The 27,384-nt window shown below is 43.6% G+C and overlaps 1 protein-coding gene across 5 annotated transcripts in view; it reads right to left on the minus strand.

The window, feature by feature from the left end:
• PITPNM2 (phosphatidylinositol transfer protein membrane associated 2) overlaps positions 1–27,384 on the minus strand; it is a 139,856-nt gene that overhangs the window by 33,752 nt on the left and 78,720 nt on the right. For all 5 annotated transcript variants that reach the window (XM_075110595.1, XM_075110594.1, XM_075110591.1 and 2 more), the window contains exons 4-8: positions 17,083–17,297; positions 15,354–15,475; positions 13,480–13,713; positions 5,947–6,270; positions 2,865–2,960 (exon numbers count right to left, since the gene is read on the minus strand). In XM_075110595.1, the coding sequence (XP_074966696.1) occupies positions 2,865–2,960; positions 5,947–6,270; positions 13,480–13,713; positions 15,354–15,475; positions 17,083–17,297 (991 nt within the window). The remainder of the gene's footprint in view (positions 1–2,864; positions 2,961–5,946; positions 6,271–13,479; positions 13,714–15,353; positions 15,476–17,082; positions 17,298–27,384) is intronic.

The following is a 27,384-nucleotide window of genomic DNA, read 5'->3' on the forward strand; positions in this document are numbered from 1 at the left end:
CCAAGCTTGAACACAGGGCAGCCAGCCTGGAGCTGAGAAAGGGCTCACAAAAGTGTTCATGTCAGACCAGAGGTCCTCTGAGACAGCAGCAGCCTGATGGCTCCTTTGTCAGGTAAGAGCATGGACTCAGTGCAAGCTGGGCAGGGCACAATGCAGCCTCCACGCTTCGTACTTAATCCTGGCAAGTGCTTGGGAAGGAAACAGAGCCCCGGAGCTCCCACTTTATCCCAGAGGAAACAAAACAACGGCAATGCAAGTCTTACAAAGGTGCCTTTGGTACTGGTTGCTGGTTCCTTCCCCCACGCCCCTTTCTCTTTTCTTTTCTTTTGCATTGAGGATATATCTTTTACTGTTACAGCAGTTAAGTGCTTTCTAATTTATTTATTGTTCTGCGCTTAGTATTTCTTTCCTGAAAATTTGGGGCTTGTAAATTTAATAAACATAATAACAACAGCAGTATTTACAGATATCTTTAAGATCTAAAGGCTGTAATCTTCAGAGTCCCAGACTAGGATTCCCCCTTTCTTGTTACTGTACAGTTACTAAGGAAATAATTAGTTGGAAGAATCCTAGGATGAGGAACAAAAGGATTACGAAATGTATTAATCTTTTCTGCAACTCTGAGCAAGACTTTAAAAAAAAATACAAAGGGGACTAAGTGCAGAGCCAAGCAAAGACCAATTATTTTTAGGAGTTTCTATTTACACTTTGACCATAAAAAGAGAGTGACCTGGAAACTTTGCATCAGGATGCCATTTCCTTTTTCAGCTATGAAAAAAAATCTGAGTAAATCCCCACTCCCCTGCACAAAGGAGTGTGGAGCTACCTGTTCAGAGCAAGTGGAAAGCACAAGCATGCAACACATGCTGGTAGAGAATTAAGAGGAAGATTGTACTCAAAGCTCCTCCAGCAACTTAATCTAAATATTAAACTTATTTCCTTGAGAGGTTTAATTACAGCCCTTATTGCTGCTCAAGTGATCATTGAATGGGATATTACTCCCATTATTAGCATTCATTACAGGATAGATATTAGATATTACTGTATTTGTCACTATCTTTACCAGAGTATGCCAGTGAGTGAGGAGGATGAGTGGGAAGCCCGCAACAAGAGATCTTCTCGGGCTCAGGTTACACCCACTGCACTGCGAGAAATGTGTGCGTTTATACGGGAAGCACTTCTGAGGAACTCTGCGCGGTGTTGACTCACATCCTGATCTGTGCCAGTTCCCATGGTACCAACCCCACAAGCCTCCCTGGCAGGATGGGCCGCAAGCAGTGCTTCATCCCTGCTCAGAGACCCAGAGCTGGGACATGTCGTCTGTGGGCCAAGGGGCAACAAGAGGTCCCTCCCGAAGAGAGGGCTGTGTTGAACAGCACACACATCAAGGCTTCAACTTGTAAGCCAAAATCCCATCAGACTAGGCAGACTTTTCAAACCCAACTGTGTGGATTGCAGAGGACAATCTGTACGTAAACAGAGACTTGCTGCGTGCTAGCAGAAGAGGAGCTGCTTTTTCTGTTAGCAAGCTCCTAGAAGTATTGCAACAGAGGTGGTTACACCAGTGGTGGCACAAGGCTCATTTTTTGTTAATTCTCCTTCCCTGGCCTGTTAGGAGCTTGTCAGGGATTCCCTGGGGGACTGGATCCCAGGCAGAGCCGTCTCTATCTTGATTTTATTACGGAGTAATTAAAAAGGCAAAAAAAGAGGGTGTATAGCAATGATGCCATTTCAATGACTCACTCTTCTTTTCTTATATGTATATAATAAATCCCATACATAGTTTTTGTAGATGCTACATAAGTTAATAAATAGACACTTAAACTAAGTTTGCCCTTTCCTCTTCCAGGCAAGAGACACAGTCATCCCCTGACTTGCAAGTATCCTGGCCATTTAAGCTGCTATTGTGCAAGTCACTATCTACAATAGCATGCCACTTTCTACCCCAGACTTTGAGACGCATGCCTAAATACTTGATGCAAGAACTCTTCTGGAACACAATACTATTTTCTGAGACTGAACGTTAGCTGAACATCAGTGAAATCTTGCTGAAAACTGGGGTGTCATCTTCTAACAACTGCATTTCACAGAAAGGTCACCAATTTCATCAGCACACGTTGCGCGTCTAACTTAGATTAGCATTACAAGCTGAGAGAAGAGTCCATCTGTTGTCAGTGGAGATGGAGCCCTTCAGGCTTAAATATGCGTTAAGTACAATATATAAAATGAGTGCAATGGAACAAAGCTTCTTCACACACACATGCACAGAGGAAAAAATAACACAGCTTTCTCCTAATACGGATAGTCAAAATTACTCGGAGATTTCTGGAATCGACACTGATTAACTTTGGCACCTGAACTACCTTGTTTCATTCACTATTATGTTTCCTGGAACAGAGAATAAGGAGTTAATAAAGGCACATTTGGGTCTCCTCAGTCCCAGACAGGACAATTAATCATACCTCCTACTGATTAAAAAACAAATTAGAAAAATAATCAGTCACACTGAATCAGAATCATTAGGACACACCCACAGTCTAGTTAGTATTACTGAATTTTACCCACACTCATTTCACTAAATAAAATACAGCTCCAAAGGCTAAGACTGTTCAAGCTCCCTTCAAACAGATCAGACTGAATCCAAAATGTTGCTGCATTAAATGAAAGAGTCTGCTGAGCGATGCTGGGGATGCTTGAAGAAGCTGCACTGACGCTGCATGCATCTTGGTTAGAAAGGAAAAGACTTCAAACAAAGCAAAAAAAGTCTCGCTTCCTTCCCGCTTCCCCCCCCCCCCCCCCATGCCTTCCGTTCTCTTACCCCACCATTCCAGGAAACAAATGATGGTGATTTAGGCTCCACATACCATGTGCATCAAAGAATTCATCATCTGAGCTGTCATCTGAATCCCTGGCAATGCTCTGCATCCTCCACTCGGAGATACTATGGTGTGAGGGACTTGCTGGAAAAAACAAAAAAGCCTTATGCGATACACTACATCGACAAGACAGAGAGTTCCCAACATGATCTTTGCTGGAGAAAGAGTCGTGTTCTCTATGAAAATTCACTGCTGCAATATTAAAAACACAAAACCCCGATGATGCTGGTGTGATGTCAGTGTACCGCTTTACAGATCCTGTTTGTTTGCTGTTGTTAGAACCTGCCAGCAAGATGCTACATTAAAGCAAGCCGTTTGTATCACTCTTATGCTATTTTGAATGGCAGCTATTTATAATTGTTTAGTAGGACGTGCAAAATCAGCTGGGTTTTAAAGTTTGCAATTAGGAAGGAAGCAGGCTGATTGGAAGCTTTCTTCGTGCCTCTAATCAGCACACAAACCATGCCTCTGCTTCGCTAACTTTCGGGTGGGTAGCTAAGCAGAGCAGCCTGGATAGAAATAATCTGTTTTCTGGAAGGAAATTGCTTCCACGCAAATTGGATTAGAGATCTATTTAAACTTTAAACTTGAATAATTTAAACAACATGCTATCCAACTACTTCATAGGGAGCTGTCAGAGCGGCTGTCCTCACGGAGCAAGGAGAAAACCCAACGGTCCTTTTGGTTCCTGTTTGCCCTCCTGTTCTCACACCCACCTGCTCCCTTTCATTTTCCCCTCCAGAGTTACCTGTGCTAAATATAAACATATTAAAGCTTTTTTCTTCAAACCTCCCCGATATAATTTAGCAATGATCCAGCCTGAAATCTTGGCTGAACTTGTTACAGAACAGCCGTCTGCTGAAGGGAGCACTGCCCAGAGAACGACAAGAAAGGGGGTTTCTCCCCTCTTTCAAATAGTTCTTGCATGTCACACAGTACACACAAAGGGCTTGCAGCAGCTACCTAATGTAACACTGCAAAAACCTGAGGAGACTGACAAATTCTCATTTAGCATATACCAAGATGCTGAAAGGTTCTGGTTACTGTGACAGCTGCACAAGCTGTTTCATGCTGTTGTAGTAGCAGTGTTAAATCTGTAAGTCAAATTCTTCTAATTTTGCTACCCAGTTGTCACGTGGAAAGAGGACGGAGACCCTGTGCAGAGTCATCTAATTGCAGCTCAGCATCGGCTCAGCATCCCCCAACTACCCCACCGCCCACCCCTTAGGGAGCAGCAAGCAAGGAGGTTGGCAGAGCAGAGCTAATTCATGCTGGAGTGACGTCAAGACACTCACATAATAGTTGCTAAAAATAGAGCATATAATAACATATGGGATGGCGACAAGGGTCCTGCTATCACCAGAGGTCTCACTCGGATGGTATAGAAAGGACCAAGATCTTCTGGAGAAAAGGCGTTGCTTTTTTCAGCTGGAGGTAGCGGTAAGTCGAGAGAGCTCTCCTTGCTTCCATATGTTAATATGCTGCCAGCATGAAGAAGGATTAAAATATCTGCATGACGTACTTCCCAGCACATCACAATTCATTTCTTTTATTACTTTTTCTTGTAAAAGCTGAGGCATTCTGCAGTTTAAAAGAAATTCATGCTTTGCTACCAGCGACAACCTTCAAGTGAAATCCTAAGAGGTCTGAAAACTACAGCTTCCAATGAACATGTCAGGAGTGGAAGAGGGGGTTCATATCAAAAAGCATAATGAGAGATGGGCACGTCAGTATAAAATCCTGGTGCAAGCAAAGTAGCCAGCATTTTTATCTTTATACAGTGATTTATGAAGCATCTGGTAGGTTGTTCCCTGGGGCTCACTCCAGTGAGTCATCGCAAGGTAAAACTACTGCTCATCTCTCATTCGCCCCGTGATGAAATGGTAAATAAAAATGGAGACTCCTCACAATATTTAGTGCATACAGGAGATGAAGAAGCTTCACTCACCTAGATGTCCCCTTCCACCATCACTTGAAGAAATGCTGCCCCTTGGGGTTTTCAGAAACATCAAGATTTTTTTTGCCCTCTTCTATGAGAGCCATTACCCTGCTGTCAGCTGCGCTTGACTAAAAGGAGAGGGAACTGCTGAGGGTTCAAGCCTTCTGTCTGTAACTCACTGGGGATTCACCCCTTTGTACAGAACAGTCCGAGGAAGGGAAGAGTTTAGTACAGTAAAAAAATGTGATTGCCTAGTAAGAGAGGAATGACATAGTTCAGGACTCAAAGATGAGTCCTTACAGGGTATCCATAGGGGGGCTTTAACAGAAAAATCATGAAAGCTTCCTGAATGGTATTTAGAGGGGAACATAAACAAGACCCACGGTCCCGCCTAATCCCAGGCTGTGAGGTTTTGTCTCTGAACAGCTACTGTACATCATCACCAGTGGAATGCAGCAGCACCCACCCACTTTTTTGAGGGTACCTGCCTTAACCTGATCAGTAGCTAATGGGGGTACTTCACTGCACGAGCTACACTGCAGTGCCCATGGAGCCAAACACCTGCTTTTGAAATGAATGGCATGCAGCGGTGTATAACCCTGGCCACGGAGCACGGGGTGCCCACTGCAGCTGCCTCCTGGAAAACAAGAGGCAGGTAACAGCGACCCACAGCCAGGCCGGTTCTGTGACACAGCAGAGAAGCAGACATCCAGGAAGGGAACACCACTGAAGGTCCAGGCCTTATAAAAGCCACCAGTGGCTCTTGGGTAACAGAGACTAATGCTCTCTGTGCCACTGTGTGTCATTTTCTGAGACCCAACACTGCTAGCCAGCTGATGCCTGCTCTTCTACTGTTTTTCATAGTTTCTCTGCTTTTGAGATTGATAAGAATTCTGCCATGTGCCACTGAGTCATTGTTATGGGATGACTAGAATCATTCCCAAACCCATAACAGGTCACCTGAGAAGACTGAGCCTGCAACACCAGCAGAGAAGGCCTCTGAGTTAAAGGGACTCGCAGGAGAAATATGCATTGTCCCCAGAGATGTCAGCCACAAGGAGACATGGTCATACCTCCTGAAAGCCCAACCTCTGAGCAGTTCAGAGGAGCCAGTCAGCAGCAGCATCTTACCTCCTCTCTTTGAAGATCGTGAGGACTTGGAAGAGGTGGACCACTGCTTAGTAAGCGATCTTCCAGAGGCTGTATCGCTGTTACCAGTGGCATCCTCTGTGTCAACAGCTGGAACTGTATTGGCTTCAACATCCTTCTCACCAGGAGTGTCTTTGACTCCATGCTGCTCAGTATCATTTTCACTGCAAAACTGGGCCATCTTCTGAGCCAGCATCAACTGTGCCTCCTTCTCCAGCTGCCGGATATCCTCAATGGTGAGCCCATACCATTCGTCCTGCCAGCACCAAGCCTGCCGATGGGCACGGACCATGACCTTCCGCAAGCCTGCAAAGCCAGAACACCCCAGTCACCACTGCTACAGAGCAGCCTGAATCGATGTGCTCCCTTCCCCAAAACCTCAAGACACCGTTCCATGGATACTATGGTGGTGTCAACTACACAATGCTGTAAGCTGCAGTAAAGGGCCTTCATATAGCAGGTGGCAGGATGGCAAACTGGTCACTTTGTGTACTTTATCTCCTCAATTCTTGCTAACCAACCATGCACTGAAAAATTAGCCAGTCTTCTGTAACTGCTTTTAACTTGGGAAGGGATTTCCTAATTCCAGACCCAGGATTTTGTCTTGTGATTACCTGCTCCACCAAGGAGGAGCCAGGCACAGACCACGCTTGGAACTCCCATGAAGTTCTGGGAAGCTGTAACATTTGGATCCGGCCTTTCAAAGTGAAGTATGTTCCCAGAAGGGAAAAAAAAAGCCAACATCAACAACAAAACCCAGATTTTTTTTTATCTAGGACAGTTTCAAGTGCTTCCTTCATGAACACTACATAGCCCACTACAATTGTTACATGACAGAAGCACAACCCACATCAGCAGTGCTAAGACTGAAACCCCTCCTTTCCTTGGAAACTGGTTTCTGCACCTGGTTTCTATATATCAGTGAAACAGCATCACATATATGAGCTTCTGAGATAAAGGGATGGGATGCAAAGTAAGGGAGGGAATAAAGACGCTTTATTTTGCAGATACCATCTGTCTTCTGCTGCATGAGAAAAATGAAGCAGGTAAAGCCAATTTAAAATATTTCAGTGTATCACATATCTGAAAGGAAGAACTATCTCAATATCAACACACAATGCTCCTGACGGAAGCTTTCTTCCAGGTCTTAAAATTGTTGGCTAACATCATTATTCCACCAAGACTTTTAAAACAGTATAGTCACTCAGGATTTTCAACCAATATTATTGCTTAAAAGCTCATGACAGGTCAAAGCCCCAAACTGCTATTTATTACTGATGGGAGCACACAGCAGTAATGGTGCTTTTAAAAGCTTCTATAAACACTGACAAACTAACCCTTGGGAGCCCTTCTGAAAAAAAAATATTTAAAAAATTCAAAAAATATATCAATAAATTTTGTTCCTGCTTTAGTTACTGGGAAACTGAGGCAGACATGGGTAGAAGGACATGCCAAAAGTAGCAGTGGGAATCATCAGTGGGATTATGGACCCACAATTCTCCTCTGCTGAGCCTGGAGCAGAAAAATACTGTGCCGAAAAGCTGGCAGGCAGGGTAGCCAACCTTTCACTGTAATGAAGACCCTGGCCAAAGACCACAGGCCACACTATCACCACTGCTATTACAAAACAGAGGGCAAACAGGCTACATTAAAATCATTTATGTTTTGGGAGATGCAGATTCAGCTCTATAAGCACCACCATGAGGAAAGACGGCCCTCGTAAGCACACTCCATTTCCAGGAGCACGGCCAAAGCTGGATGGTCCCACTGCGTACAAGGTTTCTAAAGTGCTTCCAGCAACATTTGCTTCACTGTTATGCAGGAAGTCTTAGATCTCACTTTTGCCACAGTTTCTGTGACGCTCAGCTTAAATATCCCTTTTGTTTCAGCAATCACTTTTCCGTTGTGTGGGTTTGGTTTTTTTTTTTTAAATCATACAAAAAGCTGATTTTTATATAGTTATTTCCTTCCAGGCCTGGGCAGTTTATTTTCTGCTCTGCACTTCGGTTAGTTGTTAATGCCACCAGCCACCACAAGTCAACCTATCAGGAGGAAATAACCATTGAGATGAGCAGCTTATGTGATGCACCAGCTCAACCTGAAGTTCATTTGCACAGTAAGATGAAATCTATCAATATTTTATGCCTTTCTCTACCTGACATTCAGAAGGGATCTCCATTTAGGGGAGGCAAGTTTGAGTCAGCAGACCATGTCCTTCTGGGGGCAGAACAAGGGGCCTCAGCAACTTAATTCTATTCAACCTTAGTCAAGATTCAGAGTTATTTCCCCAATCAGATTACTTTTTGCAGAACTGGAGGAGAATGTTTTAGCCTCTTCACCTCCCATTATGACTGACAATCAGCCGAGCTTCAAATGAAAATTAAGATCACATCTACACTGAAAGCCAAGAAAACGTTTCCCTTGTTGTAATTCAGTCCCCAATACCACGACCATCCTTTGGACTTCCACATCTACAATGTCCACTTCTACCTTGCTTGAAACACCTTGAAAACGGACTGTGATCAGCTACAGAAGCAAACGGCCCCCTCGCTCTCATCCCAAGGCCTCCTCCACTCCAGGGCTCAGTAGCCTCTGCTCATGCTCCTGGATCCAGCCTTGATGTCGCAATGCACCAACTCCTCGGAAATGCCCCGTGTAAAGGCACAGATGCCACTGACCACATATCTTTGTTTTAATGGACTAAGATCGTAGGGAACATGAAAACCACCTGGGGGTAAAAAAAGTCTCCTGAAGTTCCCCTATGCTTTCTTTCACTTTATATCTTAGATCACAGCAGTCACCTGTATTGCTTCCTCCCAACCCACAGAACTCCCCGTCTGCACTAATCACATCACTTTGATTCGATATCCCAAATCACCCTTCCTTAAGCCTTGTTCTTTTGAAAATAGGACGGCATTACAGAGCTTCGCGGCTGTTGTGCCTCTATCACTCCAGATTGGTTATGAAGTCAGAAAGACTCAGATTATTTTCCTAGCCTCTGGCCTTCACCTGGGATGTGTCAGTGATGCTGTATTTCTCTTTCTTAAACACACAGGGAGAAAACCTGGAAGAGAACAAGGCTGTCCAGGTAAAAAAGAAATTGAAAAACAAAGATCATAGCTTGCAGAAAAAAAATCTTCACTGCTAGGGATGGAAAACTTGAGCAGTCCCCTCAGTGCCTAGCAGTGAGTGTACCACTGAACTGATCTTCTGCCTGCAGTGCTGAAGCCTTCCAGTAGGCAGCAGAGACCCAGAGGACACACCGAGTGGTCCCACACAGCTATATGGATTCAAGGCCAGGCTACAAACGACTGACCTCACCTGTCCAGACACTGCTTCCCTTCCTGTACAATGGAAAAAATCAAGTATTGAAGCATTTTTAAAATAAAAATATTAAAGAAAAACAAGCTTTTTATTTGAAAAGTGAAAAGGAGGGGACAGATCAGACTCAGGACACAGAGTATAATTGGGAAAAATTCTCTTTTTAACAGATCAGAGAGGCTCGTCAGGACAGTGCTGAAGGTATCTGTGGTCCCATTCGCTTTCATTTTTCTCTCTGGCAAGAGGGGAGGTGCAAACGTCTCCTGCTCAGCCCAAGAAGTCCCTGTCCTGCACTCAATCCCACATGCTGTGCTTTCAAGCCATGTTTCACGGCTGGCTCATTGGCTGTTTGCCTTGCAAGCCTGTGGCATGCTGCCCGTGGGTAGTGGGAGAGCTGGCCGGGGAGGACAGGGTGGGTAGAGTATCCCACCTGTCGCACTCTGTCCGACCTGGAACAAGGTAAGAAGCCCAACAGAGGTGAAGCTCTGGGCAATGCAACGGCCCTCCATCCCTGCTGCTGCCACCTGCTATGCGGAGTATGCTCCCTTCTCACCCACAGAGCAAACAAACCCAGTAGTATGGAAGAACTGCAGCGTAGGAGATGCTCTCAAAGAGGTGCCTCTGATGTGAAGAGATAACCGAGGGGCACAGGAGAATCACGGATGATTTTAGAGTAGGTTTTCCCCCTCCACCCAGCGTGCACCACGGTCATCTGAGCCTTCTTTCACAGTCTCAGCAGGCAACACACCTGGCACAACTCAGCAGGCAACACTATTATTTCTCTAGAGCATGCAATGCTTTAGTTTATAGAACCCCAAGGAAACCACACATGCACAAACCTACACATGCAGATTGAGTTCAGAGGTACCCATCATTGTTGTGTTGATTTAATTACAACATTTCCTACTGCATTGTGCAGAAAGATTATCTGTGAAGAGTTTAGCAGGGTGCAAACATTTAAATCACCTGCCTTTCAACTCACCACCTCAATGACTCAGAGACTGGTTGAATCCATGAGGTGCTGACTCTTGTAAATTATTTGCCTGCAGATTGTGGTATTGAATTTGATCTTACAAAAGTTAGTGTAAATGACCATGAAACAAGGCAGGACAGAGAGGACTTTAGCTGAATTTAAAAAGCTTTTGTCTACAGTTCTGGGTTTGTTTTTCAACATGAAGTAAAAATAGTACATGTAACAAAAACTCAATGCAAAAAACCAAAAGCAAATAAAAAACCACAACCAAATCCTGCCCCCCTCAACTACCCATATAAAGCAACCGTTCAGATATTCAGCGACTATGTACCTGGTGGCAACATCCCAAAGCATTTTATAATGTACACTCACAATTCTCCGGCAGCAGATGAAGGATGCCTGATTCTCCTTGTGCAATGCTATTTCCTTGATAGTCACAACAGATCCCGTAACATTCTCAGCACAGTTCTGGTTGTCTGAATGCATCCAATCAAAGGCAACCTGCAGTTATACCTACTTGCTTCCCTAACCTCCCTTGCTCAGGCAACTCACAAAGAAAAGCCTATGGTCGCATCCACATCATACTAACTGCAACCTGCCTACCCTCAAAAAGACAGAACTCTACCGGCAGGCCCCAACAGGCAGTGCCCTTCTGGATGAACTTTCTCAGTTGAATGCTTTAGTGAAGCAAAAGTTCTGCAAAAGAACCTTCTGAAACTACTTCCACTTTATCACTGTGTAACAATTTGGGTATATTTAGCCTAAGATGCAGTGGCTTAGACAAAGCTCCAGTTACTGAGATGGGAACACACTTTGCCACAGTATATAATCAATAACCCATACACAGTCAACACACTTGTTTAACAACAAAAGAATCATAGCCCACATGCACCATTAGGAAGCAGGTGGGAGCAGAACATTATGCAGTGCCAGTCCAATTAAACTTAAATTCTATGGGAAAGGAGTAAAAAAGCGTACAAATATTACAGCCAAGTAGACTAATAACCCACAATTTTAGTCTGTGTCTCAGGCTGTCACAGCACTGAGTAACCGGCCAATTAGTCATCAGAAGAAAATGGCTGTTGCACTCAGTAAGACTGAGAACGTTTCAACACCATCCCCCAGAGTTACTCCCTTCGTACTCAGTAGCCTTTCTACATATCACAATCCATCCATCACTTAACTAAGACATGTTCGTCCTTCAACCCATTCCCTAATTTTAGTCTGCACCACTAAGTACTGCTCCCCACCTTGGGCAGAGTTTGGATCCTGCTCGTGGTTCCTGCCTCCATTTTCTTGCTGGCTTGGCAACCCCACACAGAGCAAGCTAATTCCCCCAAAACAAATCTGCAGGAGCTGGGAACAAGGAGAAAAATGCCAAGTTGGGGCTGGCCCACAAGAACATCTCTGGCACCTGAGAGCTTGGTCAACCATTGGCTGCACAATGCACAAACGTCTCCATCTGCTTTTGGTCACCAGTTGAAAGCCCCAAACTGGGATCAGCATATAAGCCTGGTCAGTCATGTTGTTCATGTAGCCCACTTCTTTCCATCTTAAACACCATCATACCTTGCTGTCTTTAGTACAAATACACTTTTCCCACTCACAAATGGCTTCCCCATGGCTATCCCATTGCAGGGGAAGGCTACACATCATCTGTAGATACCCAAAGCTTTTTCTTTCACTTTTCACTCATTCAACTTTGTCTTGCCTTAAAGACTTTTCTGATTTTATGCATCTTTGAAAAACAGTATTTGCCATCATTATAACAGAGTGGAAAGGCTTTTGAAAGGCAGACAATGAGCTGGCTAAGCTCTCCGCAAAGCCTCAATCAAGAGAAAAATGGCAGACAATCTTTCATGAAATACAAAAGAAACATTTCTAAGGGACCACAATTTAATCTATGCCAAACACCTCTGAACAACTGGAAAAGTCACATGCTTCTTTTTCATTTGACAGATACAATGGAGTTGTTATTCTACCCCCATGTTTTGCAGTATGCACTAAATTAACCCATGTGACCGAAGCGCCAAGGGAATTCATTGCAGAGAGCCACTTGTAACACAGTCCATAACAGGCAAAAAACTTCCACCTGGCATAAAGTAAAACCAAAGGAGCTTTAAGAAAGCAACCTGTGACTATTCAGAGAGCAGTGCACACTATTCTCCCCTGCTCTATCAGTGTTTTCCACATTAGCTGTCAGGAGCACGGTATGACTGAAAAGAGCGATAAAATTACTTACGCTAGCATCAGGCACTTCAAAGAAGATTTGCATATAGAAAGGACAGCTGTAGAGGTCATGTAGGAGGATTTACTGTGTACAGAAAGCAAGCAGCATCCTTTACACAGCCTTTCTTTGGCCTTTTCTTTGCCAGAGGACAGCCATAGCTCTGCACTTTTTTTGAGATGAGAATGCTTCTTTAAAACATTCTTTAAATTTTCCATCTAGTCACAGATCCTGTCTCTTGCGGCGAGGCTCAGAAACTATATCAGTTGCGTTATAGATTTTCTGCAAAGAACAAATTACTGCCAGCACTGCTACCACCTGGACTGTCTCCACTTAGTTACTTCTGGGACGGAAACAATACCTCCTTAAAAGCATTGACCTAAGAATGATGCATCAATCAAAGCAGCACATTTACTCACAACTAAGAGCTGTCAACGACCCATGGTGGGTCATAATGCAGCGAGGTGGGGAGCCCTGAACACCGCAGCCTGGAGGACAAAGATGTATGACCACACAGAGACCCACCAGCCCTGCCACAAGGCAGGTAGAAACTAGAGATGGTACGGGGAGTGGTTTTCTGGAACCACTTAGGACTCATAAGCAAAGCTCATTTCTTTGAGCAGCCCTTGAGGATTTTGTTCACAATAAAGAAAACTCATAGATTTTGAAAATTATCTGGAAAAGTTAGACAGATCTTTATCTAAAAGAAAAAAAGAGAGAGAGAGAATGCAAGGTCTTGCCTACACAGGACTTGAAACCCTTTCAGTGGCTACATGAGGTTTGGATTCATACATACCATGATTACAAGTGACAGAATAACATGATCTTTTCTGAACTGACCCACAGCTCTGCAAAAAGAGTAATCAGATCCGGGAATCTCTACACAGACATGTCTTGGGATACGATACATGGCACAGACCTCACCTTTTGTGTTTCAATTCAGAAACAACATTAAGGAGTTGACAGTGAACTTTGGAAGACTATAAATGCTCACCAACATCATGGATAAACCGCTCGATTTTTGACTGCATCCCCCAGTATCTGAATTCGACTTTACACAGTTTATATGCACACATGATGGGGTATTTCCCAGGGTTGTTCTTGTACTCTTGAATCCAGTCTTCTGAGAGAGGGCCTCTTTTAGTCTTCACTGATTTATATAGCTTTGGATCCTCCTCAGCTTTGTATTCATGTGGAGGGATAGGATCTTTAACAATATCAATAGGATCTACAGAAAGAGAATAGAAACAGACATTTCATTTTCCTGAACAAAAGAACATACCATTTTTCAGGAGTTATTTCTGCTTTAGTAAGTACCAGAAGCATTACAGCAGTTTAGTTTCTCTTTACTTACACTTAAACAACTGATATTGAAATTGTTTATACATTGCTGCTGGGCAGTGATCAGCTCTGCCAGAGGAACTAGTACACAGAGTTCCAGCAAACAGAGGCTTTGCTCCAAATAGATGTTTTTGTCCACAGCTACTGCAGATCCACAGCACTCTGGCAGATCTGCTCGCTCCACCTTTCCACCTCCAAAAAGATCTTTTGTACATTCCATCTTGCAGCTTTTCTAATATCACTCATAGTGCTACAGCTCTGTCTCATCTGAGATGGTTAAATATACCTGCTCTTTCTTAGCACTGTTGTGGAAAAGGCACTACCACTGAACGTCTTATCTTTGGAGTCCATCAAGTGAGGTTATGGTAACTCCTCACATGCTATTGTGAGGCAGAAAGTTTAACTTAAGTCCCAATTAACACTTCAACAATGGAGAAGTGGAAACTGCAATGGGAGCAGAGTGAATGAACGTATTTTAAAGATCAGGAACCCCACTGCAGACCTCAGCAGAAATATCTGAAGTTTGGATTGAAGGGCAGGATCACACTTCCCAAGAAATGACAGCTATTCTCACACTTCTCAGTGAGGCAGCATGACTCAAGTCTATTTGTTCAGTACTGAAAGCCCGATCAAATAGGCTTGGGAACGAAGACAGTCAAACTGAAGTTCAAAACAAGGAAGTTTAAATCGAGTAACACTCAAATAAAATTGCACAGGGTTACTGCCACGTCCCGCATTTCAACAGCACTCAAGGAGCCAGAGCAGCCACTAGATGTCCTTCCCCGGAGCTCCCGCTGCAGCCGGCGCAGCATGGGACTGCCAGAAGTCAGCCTGAGCTCAACACTCCTCAATCTCAGCAGCTTCAGAGCAAGGGATGCTTCAGTCTCACATGGCTGTAATTGCCAGCACTCCCTGCCATGCAGGAAAGTCTTGGGAAATGCCACGGGCATGGACCACGATGGAAAGCAAGGGAGAGGAATCACTATGACACTTGCCACTCTCTGCCTTTTTATAAGATGCTCCCTTTTGCCTTTTCTCATTAAATCCTTACATACAGAAGGTTCACTAACCTGCACAAGGGCAAGACTCAGAGAAGGAGAAGCAAAAACGAAATACACCTTCGTGTTTCAGAAATGCAGATAGGAATGATTCTCATGTATGTGAAGGAGCTACACAATTATACAGCAATATTTTCCTCTTCTATGGTTATTTCTACTTATTACAACCAAAATCGTTAGATGTCTTACTCCCCTCAGGAGCTGCACAAATAAGATAGGAAAGCATTAGCTTCTTTTACAGACAGGGGATTAAAATTACTTCTGTGTGATTTACATCAAGCCTAGAAAAGAACTCAGGTGCCTCGCTCTACTTGATGTAACCCTACCTGGAGCCTGACACCAACAGGCGTGCAGGTGTGTGTTTAGAGAGGAGGGATGGACAGGCAGATGGGGACATACCAAGCAAAATCCTTTACACAGGGAAAAAAAAGCAGAATAAAGGAAAAATTAAAAGGAAAAGGCTATTCACCTAGAATAGTTTGTCTTTTTTCTGCAGGAGAAAGGTTGAACACGTTGACGTGCTCTCCTGGATCAGTTTTGTAGTATGTCTCAATATCAATAGAGAACTTCTCCACAAAAGGACATGTATACCTGAGAACAAGAACAATACAGCTTAGAGTAAATCCCGTTCAGCTTGGCAAGCAGAGAACACACTTTCCTAAGATGTACAAAATCTGCCTGAAATCCAAACCAGCCATTGCTCATGTTTTACTTCAGATACGCTTAAAATACCAACTGTACAGGTTAAAGAGATTTTCTTTAATAAACTTCCTAAGACAGTAGCTTGCCTTGGACATGTGGCTTCACTGAATAGCTCTGGTTTAGTAAAACCCCAAACCCACAGCAAAGGGGTGTGCTCCCCATGAGGTGTTACATGGATTACAGGTGAGAAGATACCAATGCACTGCATGCAATTGCTGGAGACTGGGCACTCACGTTGACCAAGAAACAACTTTCCAGCTGGCAACATGCAAGCAGAAAGCCCAAGGGGACTACCAAGTGGTCTCACTTTGCAGAGACGCTGACAAAAATATGCAACTTAATTTGACAATGTCTCCTCTAGGAGATTATCAGGTCAGACTGTTTTTAAAGAAGCAGTTTTCAGCCAAGAGATAACTTTTGGGTCTGCTATACTAACAAGTTACGTTACCCTTGCAGGTATGACACAGATACTAACACAAGGATACCCTGTAAATGCATCTCTACCAGGAGAAAAGCAGAGCTCTTGCTTGGAATCTGTGGCAGAATAAAATACGGACTGATTCTGCACAGGGCCAGGCTTCCTGGCCAACTTATTGACTCACAGGCATTTGAAGAGAATAGATAAAAAGAGACTAGAAGTGGACTTTAATCACTTGGAAGTCCGACAGCTCCATTATGTTTAGTCACGAGCAACTGCCCATATGCAGGCACTGACTCCCCACCCTTACCCAGACTAACATTACTTGTAGAAAGCAGCAAAAACAGAACTAAAACTCTTCTAGAGTTTTGATAAAAATCAAAATATCCATTAAAGCCTTTTTATTTTGAAAGATGACAGCAATAGCAGACTTGTAAATCTGGAAACAGGCAAACGCTCTAAACCAGAGTAACTGGCATAGAGGCTATTTATTCCAGGGTATCTGAAGTCCTTCCAGACAAAATCAGCTGAAACAAGGAGGTCCCAGAGGGCTCCACAGAGACTCTGGCGCCCTTCCCTTCTCAGGGTGAAAACCATAGGATGCAGCTTATAATTTTCTAGATAAATGACAGTAAGACAGTTCCCAGAAAAGAAGCACCAGATTTATTTATTAAGATTTTTCTTTTCCTAGAACAAATGAATCCTCTCTTACATGACAACTGTCCCATCACTCTGTACTTTTATAACTTTACTGAGCTAGCAGACATCTGCAACAGTAAGTAGAACATGCAGTGCAGGATACAAGACCGAAAAACTATTCAAGATTTCCCATGCTTTGATGGACAAAACAGCTCACATTTTAGAGTAACCAGCCACAAATTCTCAAGTACGTATGCAGACAGCTCAGGCAACGCTCACATGCCTGAGATTAAACACTGTGCGAGAATTTTAGCACTTGACGTCAGTTTCTCTAAAGGATATTACAGGATATGGAAGAGATGTCACTGTCACACAGGGTGACATCAAATCCTCTCTCTAAAGTAGGAGAAACAGCTTTGAACGTTTTGATAAGTTTTACCTTGTCCTTGTATAAGGATATGCATTCCATGATTCCTCTTCAACTCGCAATGCTGCCTTGGGCAATATTGACCGAAACCAGCTGGGTATGTGCATACCAATGTGGTACACTTTGTGAGTATACTGCCCGTTGCCTCCTGGTCCATCCATGTATGGCCTGTTCTCCAGGATCTCTACTCCACTGCCTTCCCCACATGTCTCCTCTCTGCTCTTTTTCTGAAAGGGAAAATATATCGCATAGTTAATCCTTCCAGTATGTTGTACATACCACATGAACATTGAGGATGATTTCTAGGACTTCTTTTGAACAGTACTTCATACAGACAGCAGAACTGTAGCAGCACCCTGGCAACAAGAATACTGAACCTGGGAGATCATAAAGGAAAGGTTTAGGGACTCATCTAGTCAAAACAAAGAAGAGATATCTGATTTATTAGGGATCCTGTAAAAATCTAAGAGACAGTGAATGGAGACGTAACAACACATCAATTCTTGCTCCTTTAATAGGATACACTTAGGTCTTCCTGAGAGCACACTGAGCCTTGGCTCCAGCTATGAACCACCCAACAGCACAAAAATCTTTTACATCAACAGATGACACGGTGAAGAGGAGTTTGTCCGACTTTGGACATTCCTGTGGTGTTGTATCAATGCGAAGAATCATACACAAGCTTGGCGCAATGTCACAGTACTAAAGACTATTTTATGACCTAAAACCACAGGATCTGGGGGCTTGTTGCTTGTGGTCTGGCATGGCAGCAGCTCTCCACGAACAGCTTGGAGACTATGCTCTGCTAATTAAGATATTTAGAAGAAACCACCCAAGTTTGCCAGAATGCACACAGCACCCCCTGGCAGCCTCTATATTTTGGCTTATTTGTAGTATTGTCCCTCATTGAGAAACCTGGCAAAAATTCCTTCAATAAAAAAAATACTGATTTCAGTGCTTCTAAAAAGAGCTAGAGGAAAACCAAATATTTACTCATTTCTAACACATTTCAGCAGATTGGATGATGTATAACCTTCATCATTTCCAAACAACAGATTCATATTGCTACTATTTTGAGTTTATTGTTTGTATTTGAGAACGCTGTACTTTGGGAATTAAGAAAAAAATGGGATTTTATAGAAGAATCAACTGAGAAATATAACACAATAACACTTCTAATTTTTGGCATACAAACAATACAAAGGATACCATGGTTTAACAGAAAATTATTAATAACATGCAAGAGATCAGTTTCCCGTCTTCTGAGGACAGAGTGATAAGCCAACACAGCTATTTAGAAGTAAACAGCCCTCTTTTTAAATAGCTCTCAAGCGATTTTAAATTTAAACAGCTGTAAAGGACAAACCTAAATAACTGACAATCTAAATTGTCTTTTTTTTTCCCCCACCCCATAAACTGCAATAGTCCTACAAAAGAAAAGCACTTTTTTACAGTTTATTTCTAACATTCAGCTGGCAGTTCATTAAAGCACACATCCTCTTAAAACAAATTACTGTCTTTCAGTTCTTATATAAGCACTGACCAAGTCCTGTACAAATATTTATGACAATAACATTAAATAATCTTGATGACCCAAAAATCTGGTTAATTCAAAGGTCTCGGAAAAGGCAGTAACCCAGCAGGCACAGCAAATAAGTCAGACAGAATAATAGCACAGCGTCTGCTCTGAACAGTTGATACAAATTATGGAGATCTAGAGTTTTATTATATGGCAGAAGCGTATGGAAATCATAAGCAGAGGAAAGACGGGTTCTCTTCGTGCCAAGCTATCACATGTAGATTGTACATCAGCTGGATTTAAAACTCCGTTCTAGATTGCACGGTTACCAGCAATTCCAATCAATCTGCAAGTCCTCATTTAGGATCAACACATATTTAGGAGTTCGTCAATTTCAAAAGAAATCCACAGCACTGAGTGGACTTCGCACCTCCTAGGACTGTGCCAAGCTGGACCTACACAGAACTGGGTCCCCAGATTTAAAAATGCTTGTATTTAATTAGAAAACAAAACCACTGGAGGTTTATTTTATTTTAATAGCCATGGTTGATATGAAAATGGATAAACACTCCCTCTAGGCTTTCTTTCTCAGAATGCAATTTCATACTCTTCCTTTCACAGCTACATCTGAGATACACCTTGTGCCTTCCTTTCCTCTTATAGCTCTCCACCTCTCGAAGCTCTTCAGAGGGCGATGCAAGAGGCTAGCTGCTTCCATGACCGTAAGTTTTAAGGTTCAAGATCTTGTGCTGCCAATTCTGACTTCCGCTCCCAACAAACAGATCAGCAGCAGCCAGGGAGCTCCCCTGCACTATGTTTCCTTTCATTGAAGCCCCTAGCACCCAACCCTGCAATACCATGTCAACCTTGCTTAGTAGTTCCCAAAAAACCTTTTTCCTTCTGTTGTATTTCCTGATGGCTTGAAGATGGATCAAAGCATCCCCAGAGCACCCATGGGGTTCAAGATCCCCAGCTTGATCCATCTGAGAGGACTAAAGACAAGCATTCAAAGCAAAGCCAGGCTCTGATAGTCCCCTGAACTGTGACTTCTCTATGAGAGGAATATTCAAGCTGGGGTGAACAGGACACATACGCCTGTCTATGCCCTCTGCCCCCAAACAGAACTGTTCTGATCCATGCCCTCATCAGTATTACCCATCTTTGGGGATGAAACATCCTTACTCTCTGCATAGGTTTCAGCTGAGGAATCGATCTTGTTTTATTTCAACTCAAGAAGAAATTATTTACATCTGAAGCAGTTCAGAAAAACAAACTCCAATTCTTTCATAACTATGGGGCTTGATCTAGGCTCAGGAGGACCTCTGCTCAACCTTTCTGGTTTGAAGCCCAGCAGTTGCACTGGCCCAGACACAAACAGCTACTACTAACATCCTCCACTTTTCTTTCCCCCATTTAGCCAGTTTTGACAAGAATCTCTGTGCATGAAGCTGAGCTGTCTGGCTCTCATCCTACAGCTAGAACCCTGGCGAACCTGCAATATCAGCCATTTTTTTCCTTATGTGAATACTTCCATAAGCAGCTTTTCCACATGACCTGGTAATGCTAGCATTCAGCTTCTCAGACAGAGCTGTCTGATTGTGGGAAAAGAGACAGGTGGCATGGTGTTATGGTCCCAACACTGTGAGGGAAGGAAGAAGGGAAAAACCCAAACTAACTTGGCTTGCCCATGTGACACCCATCTACAAGAAGGGTCGGAAGGAGGATCTGGGGAACTACAGGCGTATCAGCCTGACCTCAGTACCGGGAAAGAATATGGAGCAATACATCTTCAGTGAGCTTACCAGGCAAGTGCAGGACAACCAGTGGATCAGGCCCAGCCAGCATGGGTTCATGAAAGGCAGGTCCTGCCTGATCAACTTGATCTTCTATGGCCAGGTGACCTGCCTGGTGGATGAGGGAAAGGCTGTGGATGTTATCTACCTGGACTTTAGCAAAGCCTTTGACACTGTTTCCCACAGCATCCTCCTAGAGAAGCTGGTGGCTCACGGCTTAGACAGGTGTACTCTTCACTGGGTGAAAAACTGGCTGGATGACCAAGCCCAGAGAGTTGTGGTGAACAGAGCTAAATCCAGCTGGCAGCTGGTCACAAGTGGTGTTCCCCAGGGCTCAGTTTTAGGGCCAGTCTTGGTTAACATCGTCATGAATGATCTGGACAAGGAGATTGAGTGCGCCCTCCGTAAGTTTGCAGATGACACCAAACTGGGTGGGAGTGTCAATCTGCTAAAGGGTAGGACAGCTCTGCAGAGGGATCTGGACAGGCTGGATCGATGGGCCAAGGTCAGTCGTATGAGGTTTAACAAGGCCAAGTGCCGGGTCCTGCACTTGGGTCACAACAACCCCATGCAGCGCTTCAGGCTTAGGGCAGAGTAGCCGGGAAGCTGCCTGGTGGAGAAGGCCCTGGGGGTGCTGGCTGACAGCCGGCTGAGCATGAGACAGCAGTGCCCAGGGGGCCAAAGAGGCCACCAGCCCCCGGGCTTGTGTCAACAATAGTGTGGCCAGCAGGAGCCGGGCAGGGATGGGGCCCCTGTACTCGGCACTGGTGAGGCCGCACCTTGAATACTGTGTGCAGTTTTGGGCCCCTCAGTAGAAGAAGGACATTGAGGTGCTGAAGCGTGTCCAGAGAAGGGCAACGAAGGTGGTGAAGGGTCTGGAGAACAAGCCTGATGGGGAGCGGCTGAGGGAGCTGGGGGGATTTAGTCTGGAGAAGAGAAGGCTGAGGGGAGACCTTATTGCTCTCTACAACTACCTGAAAGGAGGTGGTGGCAAGGTCTCTTCTCCCAAGTAACAAGCAATAGGACAGGAGGAAATGGCCTCAAGCTATGTCAGAGGAGGTTTAGATTGGATGTTAGGAAAACATGTCTTTACTGAAAGAGCAGTCAGGCATTGAACAGGCTGCCCACAGAGGTGGTAGAGTTGCCATCCCTGGAGGTGTTCAAAAAACGTGTAGACGTGGCACTTTGGGATGCGGTTTAGGAGGCCTGGGGGTGCTGGGTTGACAGTTGGATCTGATGATCTTAGAGGTCTTTTCCAACCTTAATGATTCTATGAATTCTATGATTCTATTCTAACTCAGACTCTCTGCGGAAGTCAGTTCACATCCTACTTCTGATTTCTGGTTATTTTATTCACTTCTATGCACCTGCAGGAGACCACAAACCCTCTTCTGAGAGGAAAGCATGCTTCCTCCTTCAGCCTTTCCAGACGACCAACTCCAGCCCACAGCCTCTTTCACACCATTGCAAGCCTTAAGCAAATTTTGGCGCTACACATTCCTCCTGCTTGTCACTTATCTACAAAAGATGTGACAAGAGACAGCAAGAACATTTTCTTAGATGAATGTGAAATAGGAGCTGCACCTCTACACGACAATAAGAACCCAAACAAAAAAAAAAAAAAACCCAATCAACCAAACAAAAAACCAAAACAGAAAATCCCCAGAGCTGCAGAGTTTATATCCCAAACTATCTTTTGAGCCAGGACTTCTGAATCAGGCCAATTTATACTCAAAACACAACATAACTTATTGCTGGGAGGGATAGTACGATCAAAGAAAAACTCTACACAATAAACCCACACAAAGCTGCTTCCCAGCCCTGCATGCTTTCATACTTACCAGTTAGCATGCCGAGAAGGAAACAAGCTGCAGCAAGGTCAGGAAGGACCGAAAAGGTCAGGTTAGATGGCAAACAGTACAATTACTAACCAGTCACAAAGACAAAAAGAAGACACCTTTCTTGGACAATAAAGACATCAGCCCCCCACACTTGAAAGGCTAGGATGATACTCTGTATGTAACTGGTACTGTGAAAGTACACCACTTATGGAAGTGAAGAGCAATTTGCTTTTCAACCATATAGGCTCTTCACGTCTATTGTGACTCAGGTACAGCATGGAGAGGGCTTGTTACAAGGAAGTGGTCCATAAACAGCAATTAAAAAATAACCACCAATTAGGAAGGCATTTGGCCTTTCAGTGTCTGGCAAGTCCTCTCCAAAGAATATCTGTCTGCTGGGAGTGGCAGATGTGCAGGCATTTTAGGGTCAGTCTTGAAGGTTTTGGCCCTGTAGACCCACACCCCCGTGAGAAGTAGAGATTTTATTTAGCTGATTACCTGTGTCATTACTACTTGCTACTAACTGACAACAGTATCTTTCCCTATATGTAAGTATCTGAGGAATGGTCCCAGACAAAATCAAAGAGTAGCTAACAGCCCTCATATGCGAGTTATCTAAGCCATAATCACAGTAAACCATCTTATATTGTATTACAACAGGAAATCCAGTCATCCCTTTAGAAGTCCCTCTCTTCTGCTGATGACACTCCATGTTCTGCACAGCCCCATCAATAGCTTTCCAGGACAGATGGTGACACAGATCCCTTCTAGCTAAAGTAATAGCATTAAATTACTCATAACAGGGAACCCAGAGAAGCAGATGCACCATGATTAGCAAGAATGCCAGTTACTTAAAGGCTTCTATTAAAATAAATCTCTTGGCACAGCAGCATAGCATGGGACACAGCACATGACCTCACCATAACAATCAGAGATGAATAATTCCCATGAATGTCATCTAAACATTGGGCTAGCCTAACCCCATTTATCATCTGCCCTTCACAACAGGAGACAAATGGCTGTAAACAAAGCCTTCCACTAGCAAAGACAGGTTGATTAGTTCCCAGACCTTCCATCCCCTTTCCCAGTCAGAAATGTGCCTCACTATCAGCTAATAACATGCAGCACATCTTGCAAAGCCTTAGTCCAGCAAACTTGACCTGGCATAGCTGAGTGGGACCAGGTGACTAGTCACCCGTATATTTTTCTAGTGGGGTACAGCTCAGTAAAGGAATGGCGGTTGATGGCAAAAGAAACCCTCATGACTTGAGGAGTCTCACTACAGCTAGAAGAACAGCATTCACAGAACAAGAATCCATAATGCTGGATAAAACAGCTAAGATATGCCCTATCATATCGTCTGGAGAAATGCAGAAGTCAGGCTGTGAAATTAAACTGGCCTTGTAATGTTTTGCTTTTGGTGAATTAGAGGAAAAACAAACCTCACCAACCATAGTAGTATTGCTCAGAAGAACACCGAGAAGACTATTAATCTAAACCAAGTCCTTTTCCTTGTGCTTCGGCCCCGGAATAAAGCACAGGCTGCACACGGGCTCAGGTCCATACACAGAGAATCTCTGCAAAGCCTACAGCAGCACAGCAAATGGCTCAGTGGTTTAGTTTCTCCTAAAGTTTGGGGGTGGTTTTTATTGTAACTTACTACTTTGAGCATTGCTATGGTACTGCAGAGAACAGCAAAGACAGGGTAGGTTGCATGGTGATAACAGGCGATCCAGGCATTGTTCTAGCTTCTAAAAATACATTATAGCTATAATCTTACCTTGTTTACCACTGATTATTGTTTACATTACAACCCCTCAATCTAAATAAGGTAGATAGTGATTGCCGAAGGTTGACATGCTTTAGGTTCATGATGAAGTTTCTTGGTGCATTACAGCAATGTATTTACACAGTACCAGGGGCCTACTTCAATGACCCATAAGAGTTTTGATTTGAGATTATTCAAATTACGAAGACTGACAGCACTATGCTTGGTAGACCTATCATCCATGAGTAATGAGACACAAATCATTGCCTGGAAACAATAGCCAGAAGATTTTTTGGTTTGGGTTTCCCCCACCCCCTCTCCAGCTCCCATTTGGCGACAGGGTATTTTGATAGTCCAGACAAATTCTTCTGGGAGAATCCATTAAAATAACACAGAAGTCTTGGGACTTTTTTTATCCCATTTAGACACAGATATGGATACAAGAAGTTTACAGCTGGTTGATGGTTTCAGTTAACAATGACAACAAACAAAGGCATCTATATAACCACTGAATAAGAACATGACAGCAAATATCCCCAGAGGATCCTGCTAACATACTTGCTCAAACTGCGGTAGCAAGGGGGACTAAGAAGACGTTCTCTATGGCCAATTGCTATTTTTTTATTGTTTTGGATGCTAAGGCTACCACAAATGCCAATTAAGTCCCCAGAAACAGATCCGTCCTTTGGGAACCAGAGAAAGCCTAAATTGCCTTACACAACCCAGCAAACAACAAAATGCCTGAAGCTGCTTAGATGGATGACTCCTGCCATCATTGGAGAGCTTTTCAGACCTGTTTTCACCAATCTGACTTTTTAAGATTTTTTTTTCTGTTCAGTTTTAGAAAGGAAGTATAAAGGTTCCCAAGATCTAAAACGTTGAGTAACAAACTTTGGGCTGGGAGAAGAACCTCTTCAATACATTAAGGGAAAAACATTCCCAACTATCACCAGTTGGACATTATTTAGGCTGATGGAGATTTCACTCTTCTAACTGATGATCCAAAGTGTTGCCTTCTTCCCATCACTAGCTGCCTTCCTCGATGTGCTCCAGGCAGCTGCCTACCAACCACCATCATCTCCTACCCGCAGGCACTGTGCAAGAGCAGATGCTGCACATACAAAGAAGGCACCAGTTAGACAATGACTGGTACGTTACACAGATAGCTTTTTACAGAAACGCTGGGAGAGGTTATAAACAAAGCAGCCTGTTATCCTCAGCCATGTATCTGGGCTGATTGTGGCGATACTAGCATTCAAACACCACAAATAAACCAGCATGACAACAGATGCACAGTTTCAGCCACAGCTGCTGCAAGCCAGAATTAGGCAACACCTAAAACCAGAAAGCCCATGATATACTGGAAAATACCAAGAGGTCCTGAAACTAATGCATGGTTTATTAACACATTTTCCCAGCACAGGATTTTTGCACATAGATAACATGTACAGTGACTATGTGCATGCACACGGGTGTATCTGCTCTATCTTCAGCTGTCTCTTGCTATGGTATGACTCAGCTCTGTGTTCTGTTAACCACTCCTTTCTGAGCATTTGAACTGACATCTAATTCATTACGAGCAATCTGCTTTCACCAACAACAACCTTCTGCCTGCTGATATAGATATCTGATAGACCAGGCACCATTCATGGTCAGTATTTACTGCAGGTAATAAAAAAAAAATCAGGTCTTTGACAATGAAAACAAAATGTTGGTTTACCCTAAATGTACAGTAGAGTCATACTTCCCAAGCTGGTTTCTGTTGTTGTTTTTCTTTTTTTCCTTTCAAAATGTATGTGTCAAAGACCTGAAACACTCAGTTAAAATCATATGGCCACAATCAGGGGGATGGCTGAGCAAAAAGCTTTTTCCAGTGTGAAAGAAGGGAGCAGAGGAGATGGTACTATTCCACTGTTCCAGAAGCCAAGAAGAACTTCTGATCAGATCAAAACTGACATAATTTTATCAGTGCATAACATGTTCTAAGAGCAAACAGGAAGTTACATGAATTAAATTAAAAATAAAAATCACCCCTACTGTTATTAATGCAGTAGAGTGCTGAAGTAGAACAGCACACACAACTTCTTGCCATCAAAGTCTTTTGTGCCACAGTCAGAACAGCTGAGTCCTCTCTCATTAAAGATGATGGAATCAACACAAGAACCATTTTGAAGAGGGAGAAAGTAACTGAAGACACAGAGCTGCTGGCAGGGCTACGTCTAGGACCCAGATCTTTCAAGCCCCATTTCAGCATCCTAACCATGATGTGGCAGTCTTCTTCATTAGGCTTGAGTAGGGACCTTTACCAAAATGCAGCAAAACCGTTCTCAAGCAGGGAAGACAGGAAAGCTTCTCTACTCCTGTTTTGCAGGAGCTGAGTGTAGTCTTACTGGCTATATTGGAAACACAATATGAAAAGTAAGCAGGACCTAGGAACCCTGTTACCCCAGGGGTGGGTTTTAATAGTATTTTTGAGTCTGCACTTTGTAATGTACAAATCAGAAACAATCTACGTCAAGTCAGACTGACGGTTTTTCAACAACAGAATTGCTGGAGGACAGCAAGGGACTTGTGAACTTTGTTCTTCTTACTGAAAGGCAAGGCTTACTATATCTCATCGTGTGCAGTTAAGTCGGCACTACCTTAACGGGAAACCAAGTCCAACTGTATGGGATCTCCCATTTTCTCCAGTAACACTATTCAGAAGTCATAGGCACCACAGGACCATGTTTTTGTTTATACCATGTGCATTACATTATGAATGCAAGCAACTTTAAGCCGCAACATCTGTTTCCATGGCAATGGGACTGCATCAGCAATCCACTGGGTTTAGTTTAGGCCATCTCCACTCAGGCTTCAGCACTGGACACGAATCATTACTGTTAACCGCAAACCAAGTGATGTCACTAGTAACCAGGGTGCCCACAGATGAGGTTTGTGTGCCCTTTGCGCTTTAACATGCATCCTTCACGCATGACAATTATTTTAATTCAATTAGCGCTGTTAAAAAAATAATACATGAAGGGTCAGTGTCAATACTTATTTAGCAAATGAAGGTTAGTTTGAGTCAACAAGGTAATGATCAGAACATGAGGCTTTACAACAGCACTTTGACTCCGAGCCTCATTGCACTGTACACAGAGGAATGACCTGAAACCCTGGGAGAGGGGAAAGAAATCTGTTCTTCATCAATGGCTTTATTAATAAAGGCAAAAGAGCAGCTGCTTTAAACATTCTCCTCCTAGGTTTGATCAATGCCTGGGCAAGCACAGTGCTTCGTTCCATCTAGGCAACATCCCTTCCCCCAAACATTGGCACTTTTCCAGCTGAACATAAAACCTGGTCTTAAGTGTTCCTACCATCCAGACGAAAACAAACAAAAGGAGTCCTAAA

This window comes from Phalacrocorax aristotelis, chromosome 15, assembly GCF_949628215.1.
Source record: "Phalacrocorax aristotelis chromosome 15, bGulAri2.1, whole genome shotgun sequence".
Lineage (NCBI taxonomy): Eukaryota > Metazoa > Chordata > Aves > Suliformes > Phalacrocoracidae > Phalacrocorax > Phalacrocorax aristotelis.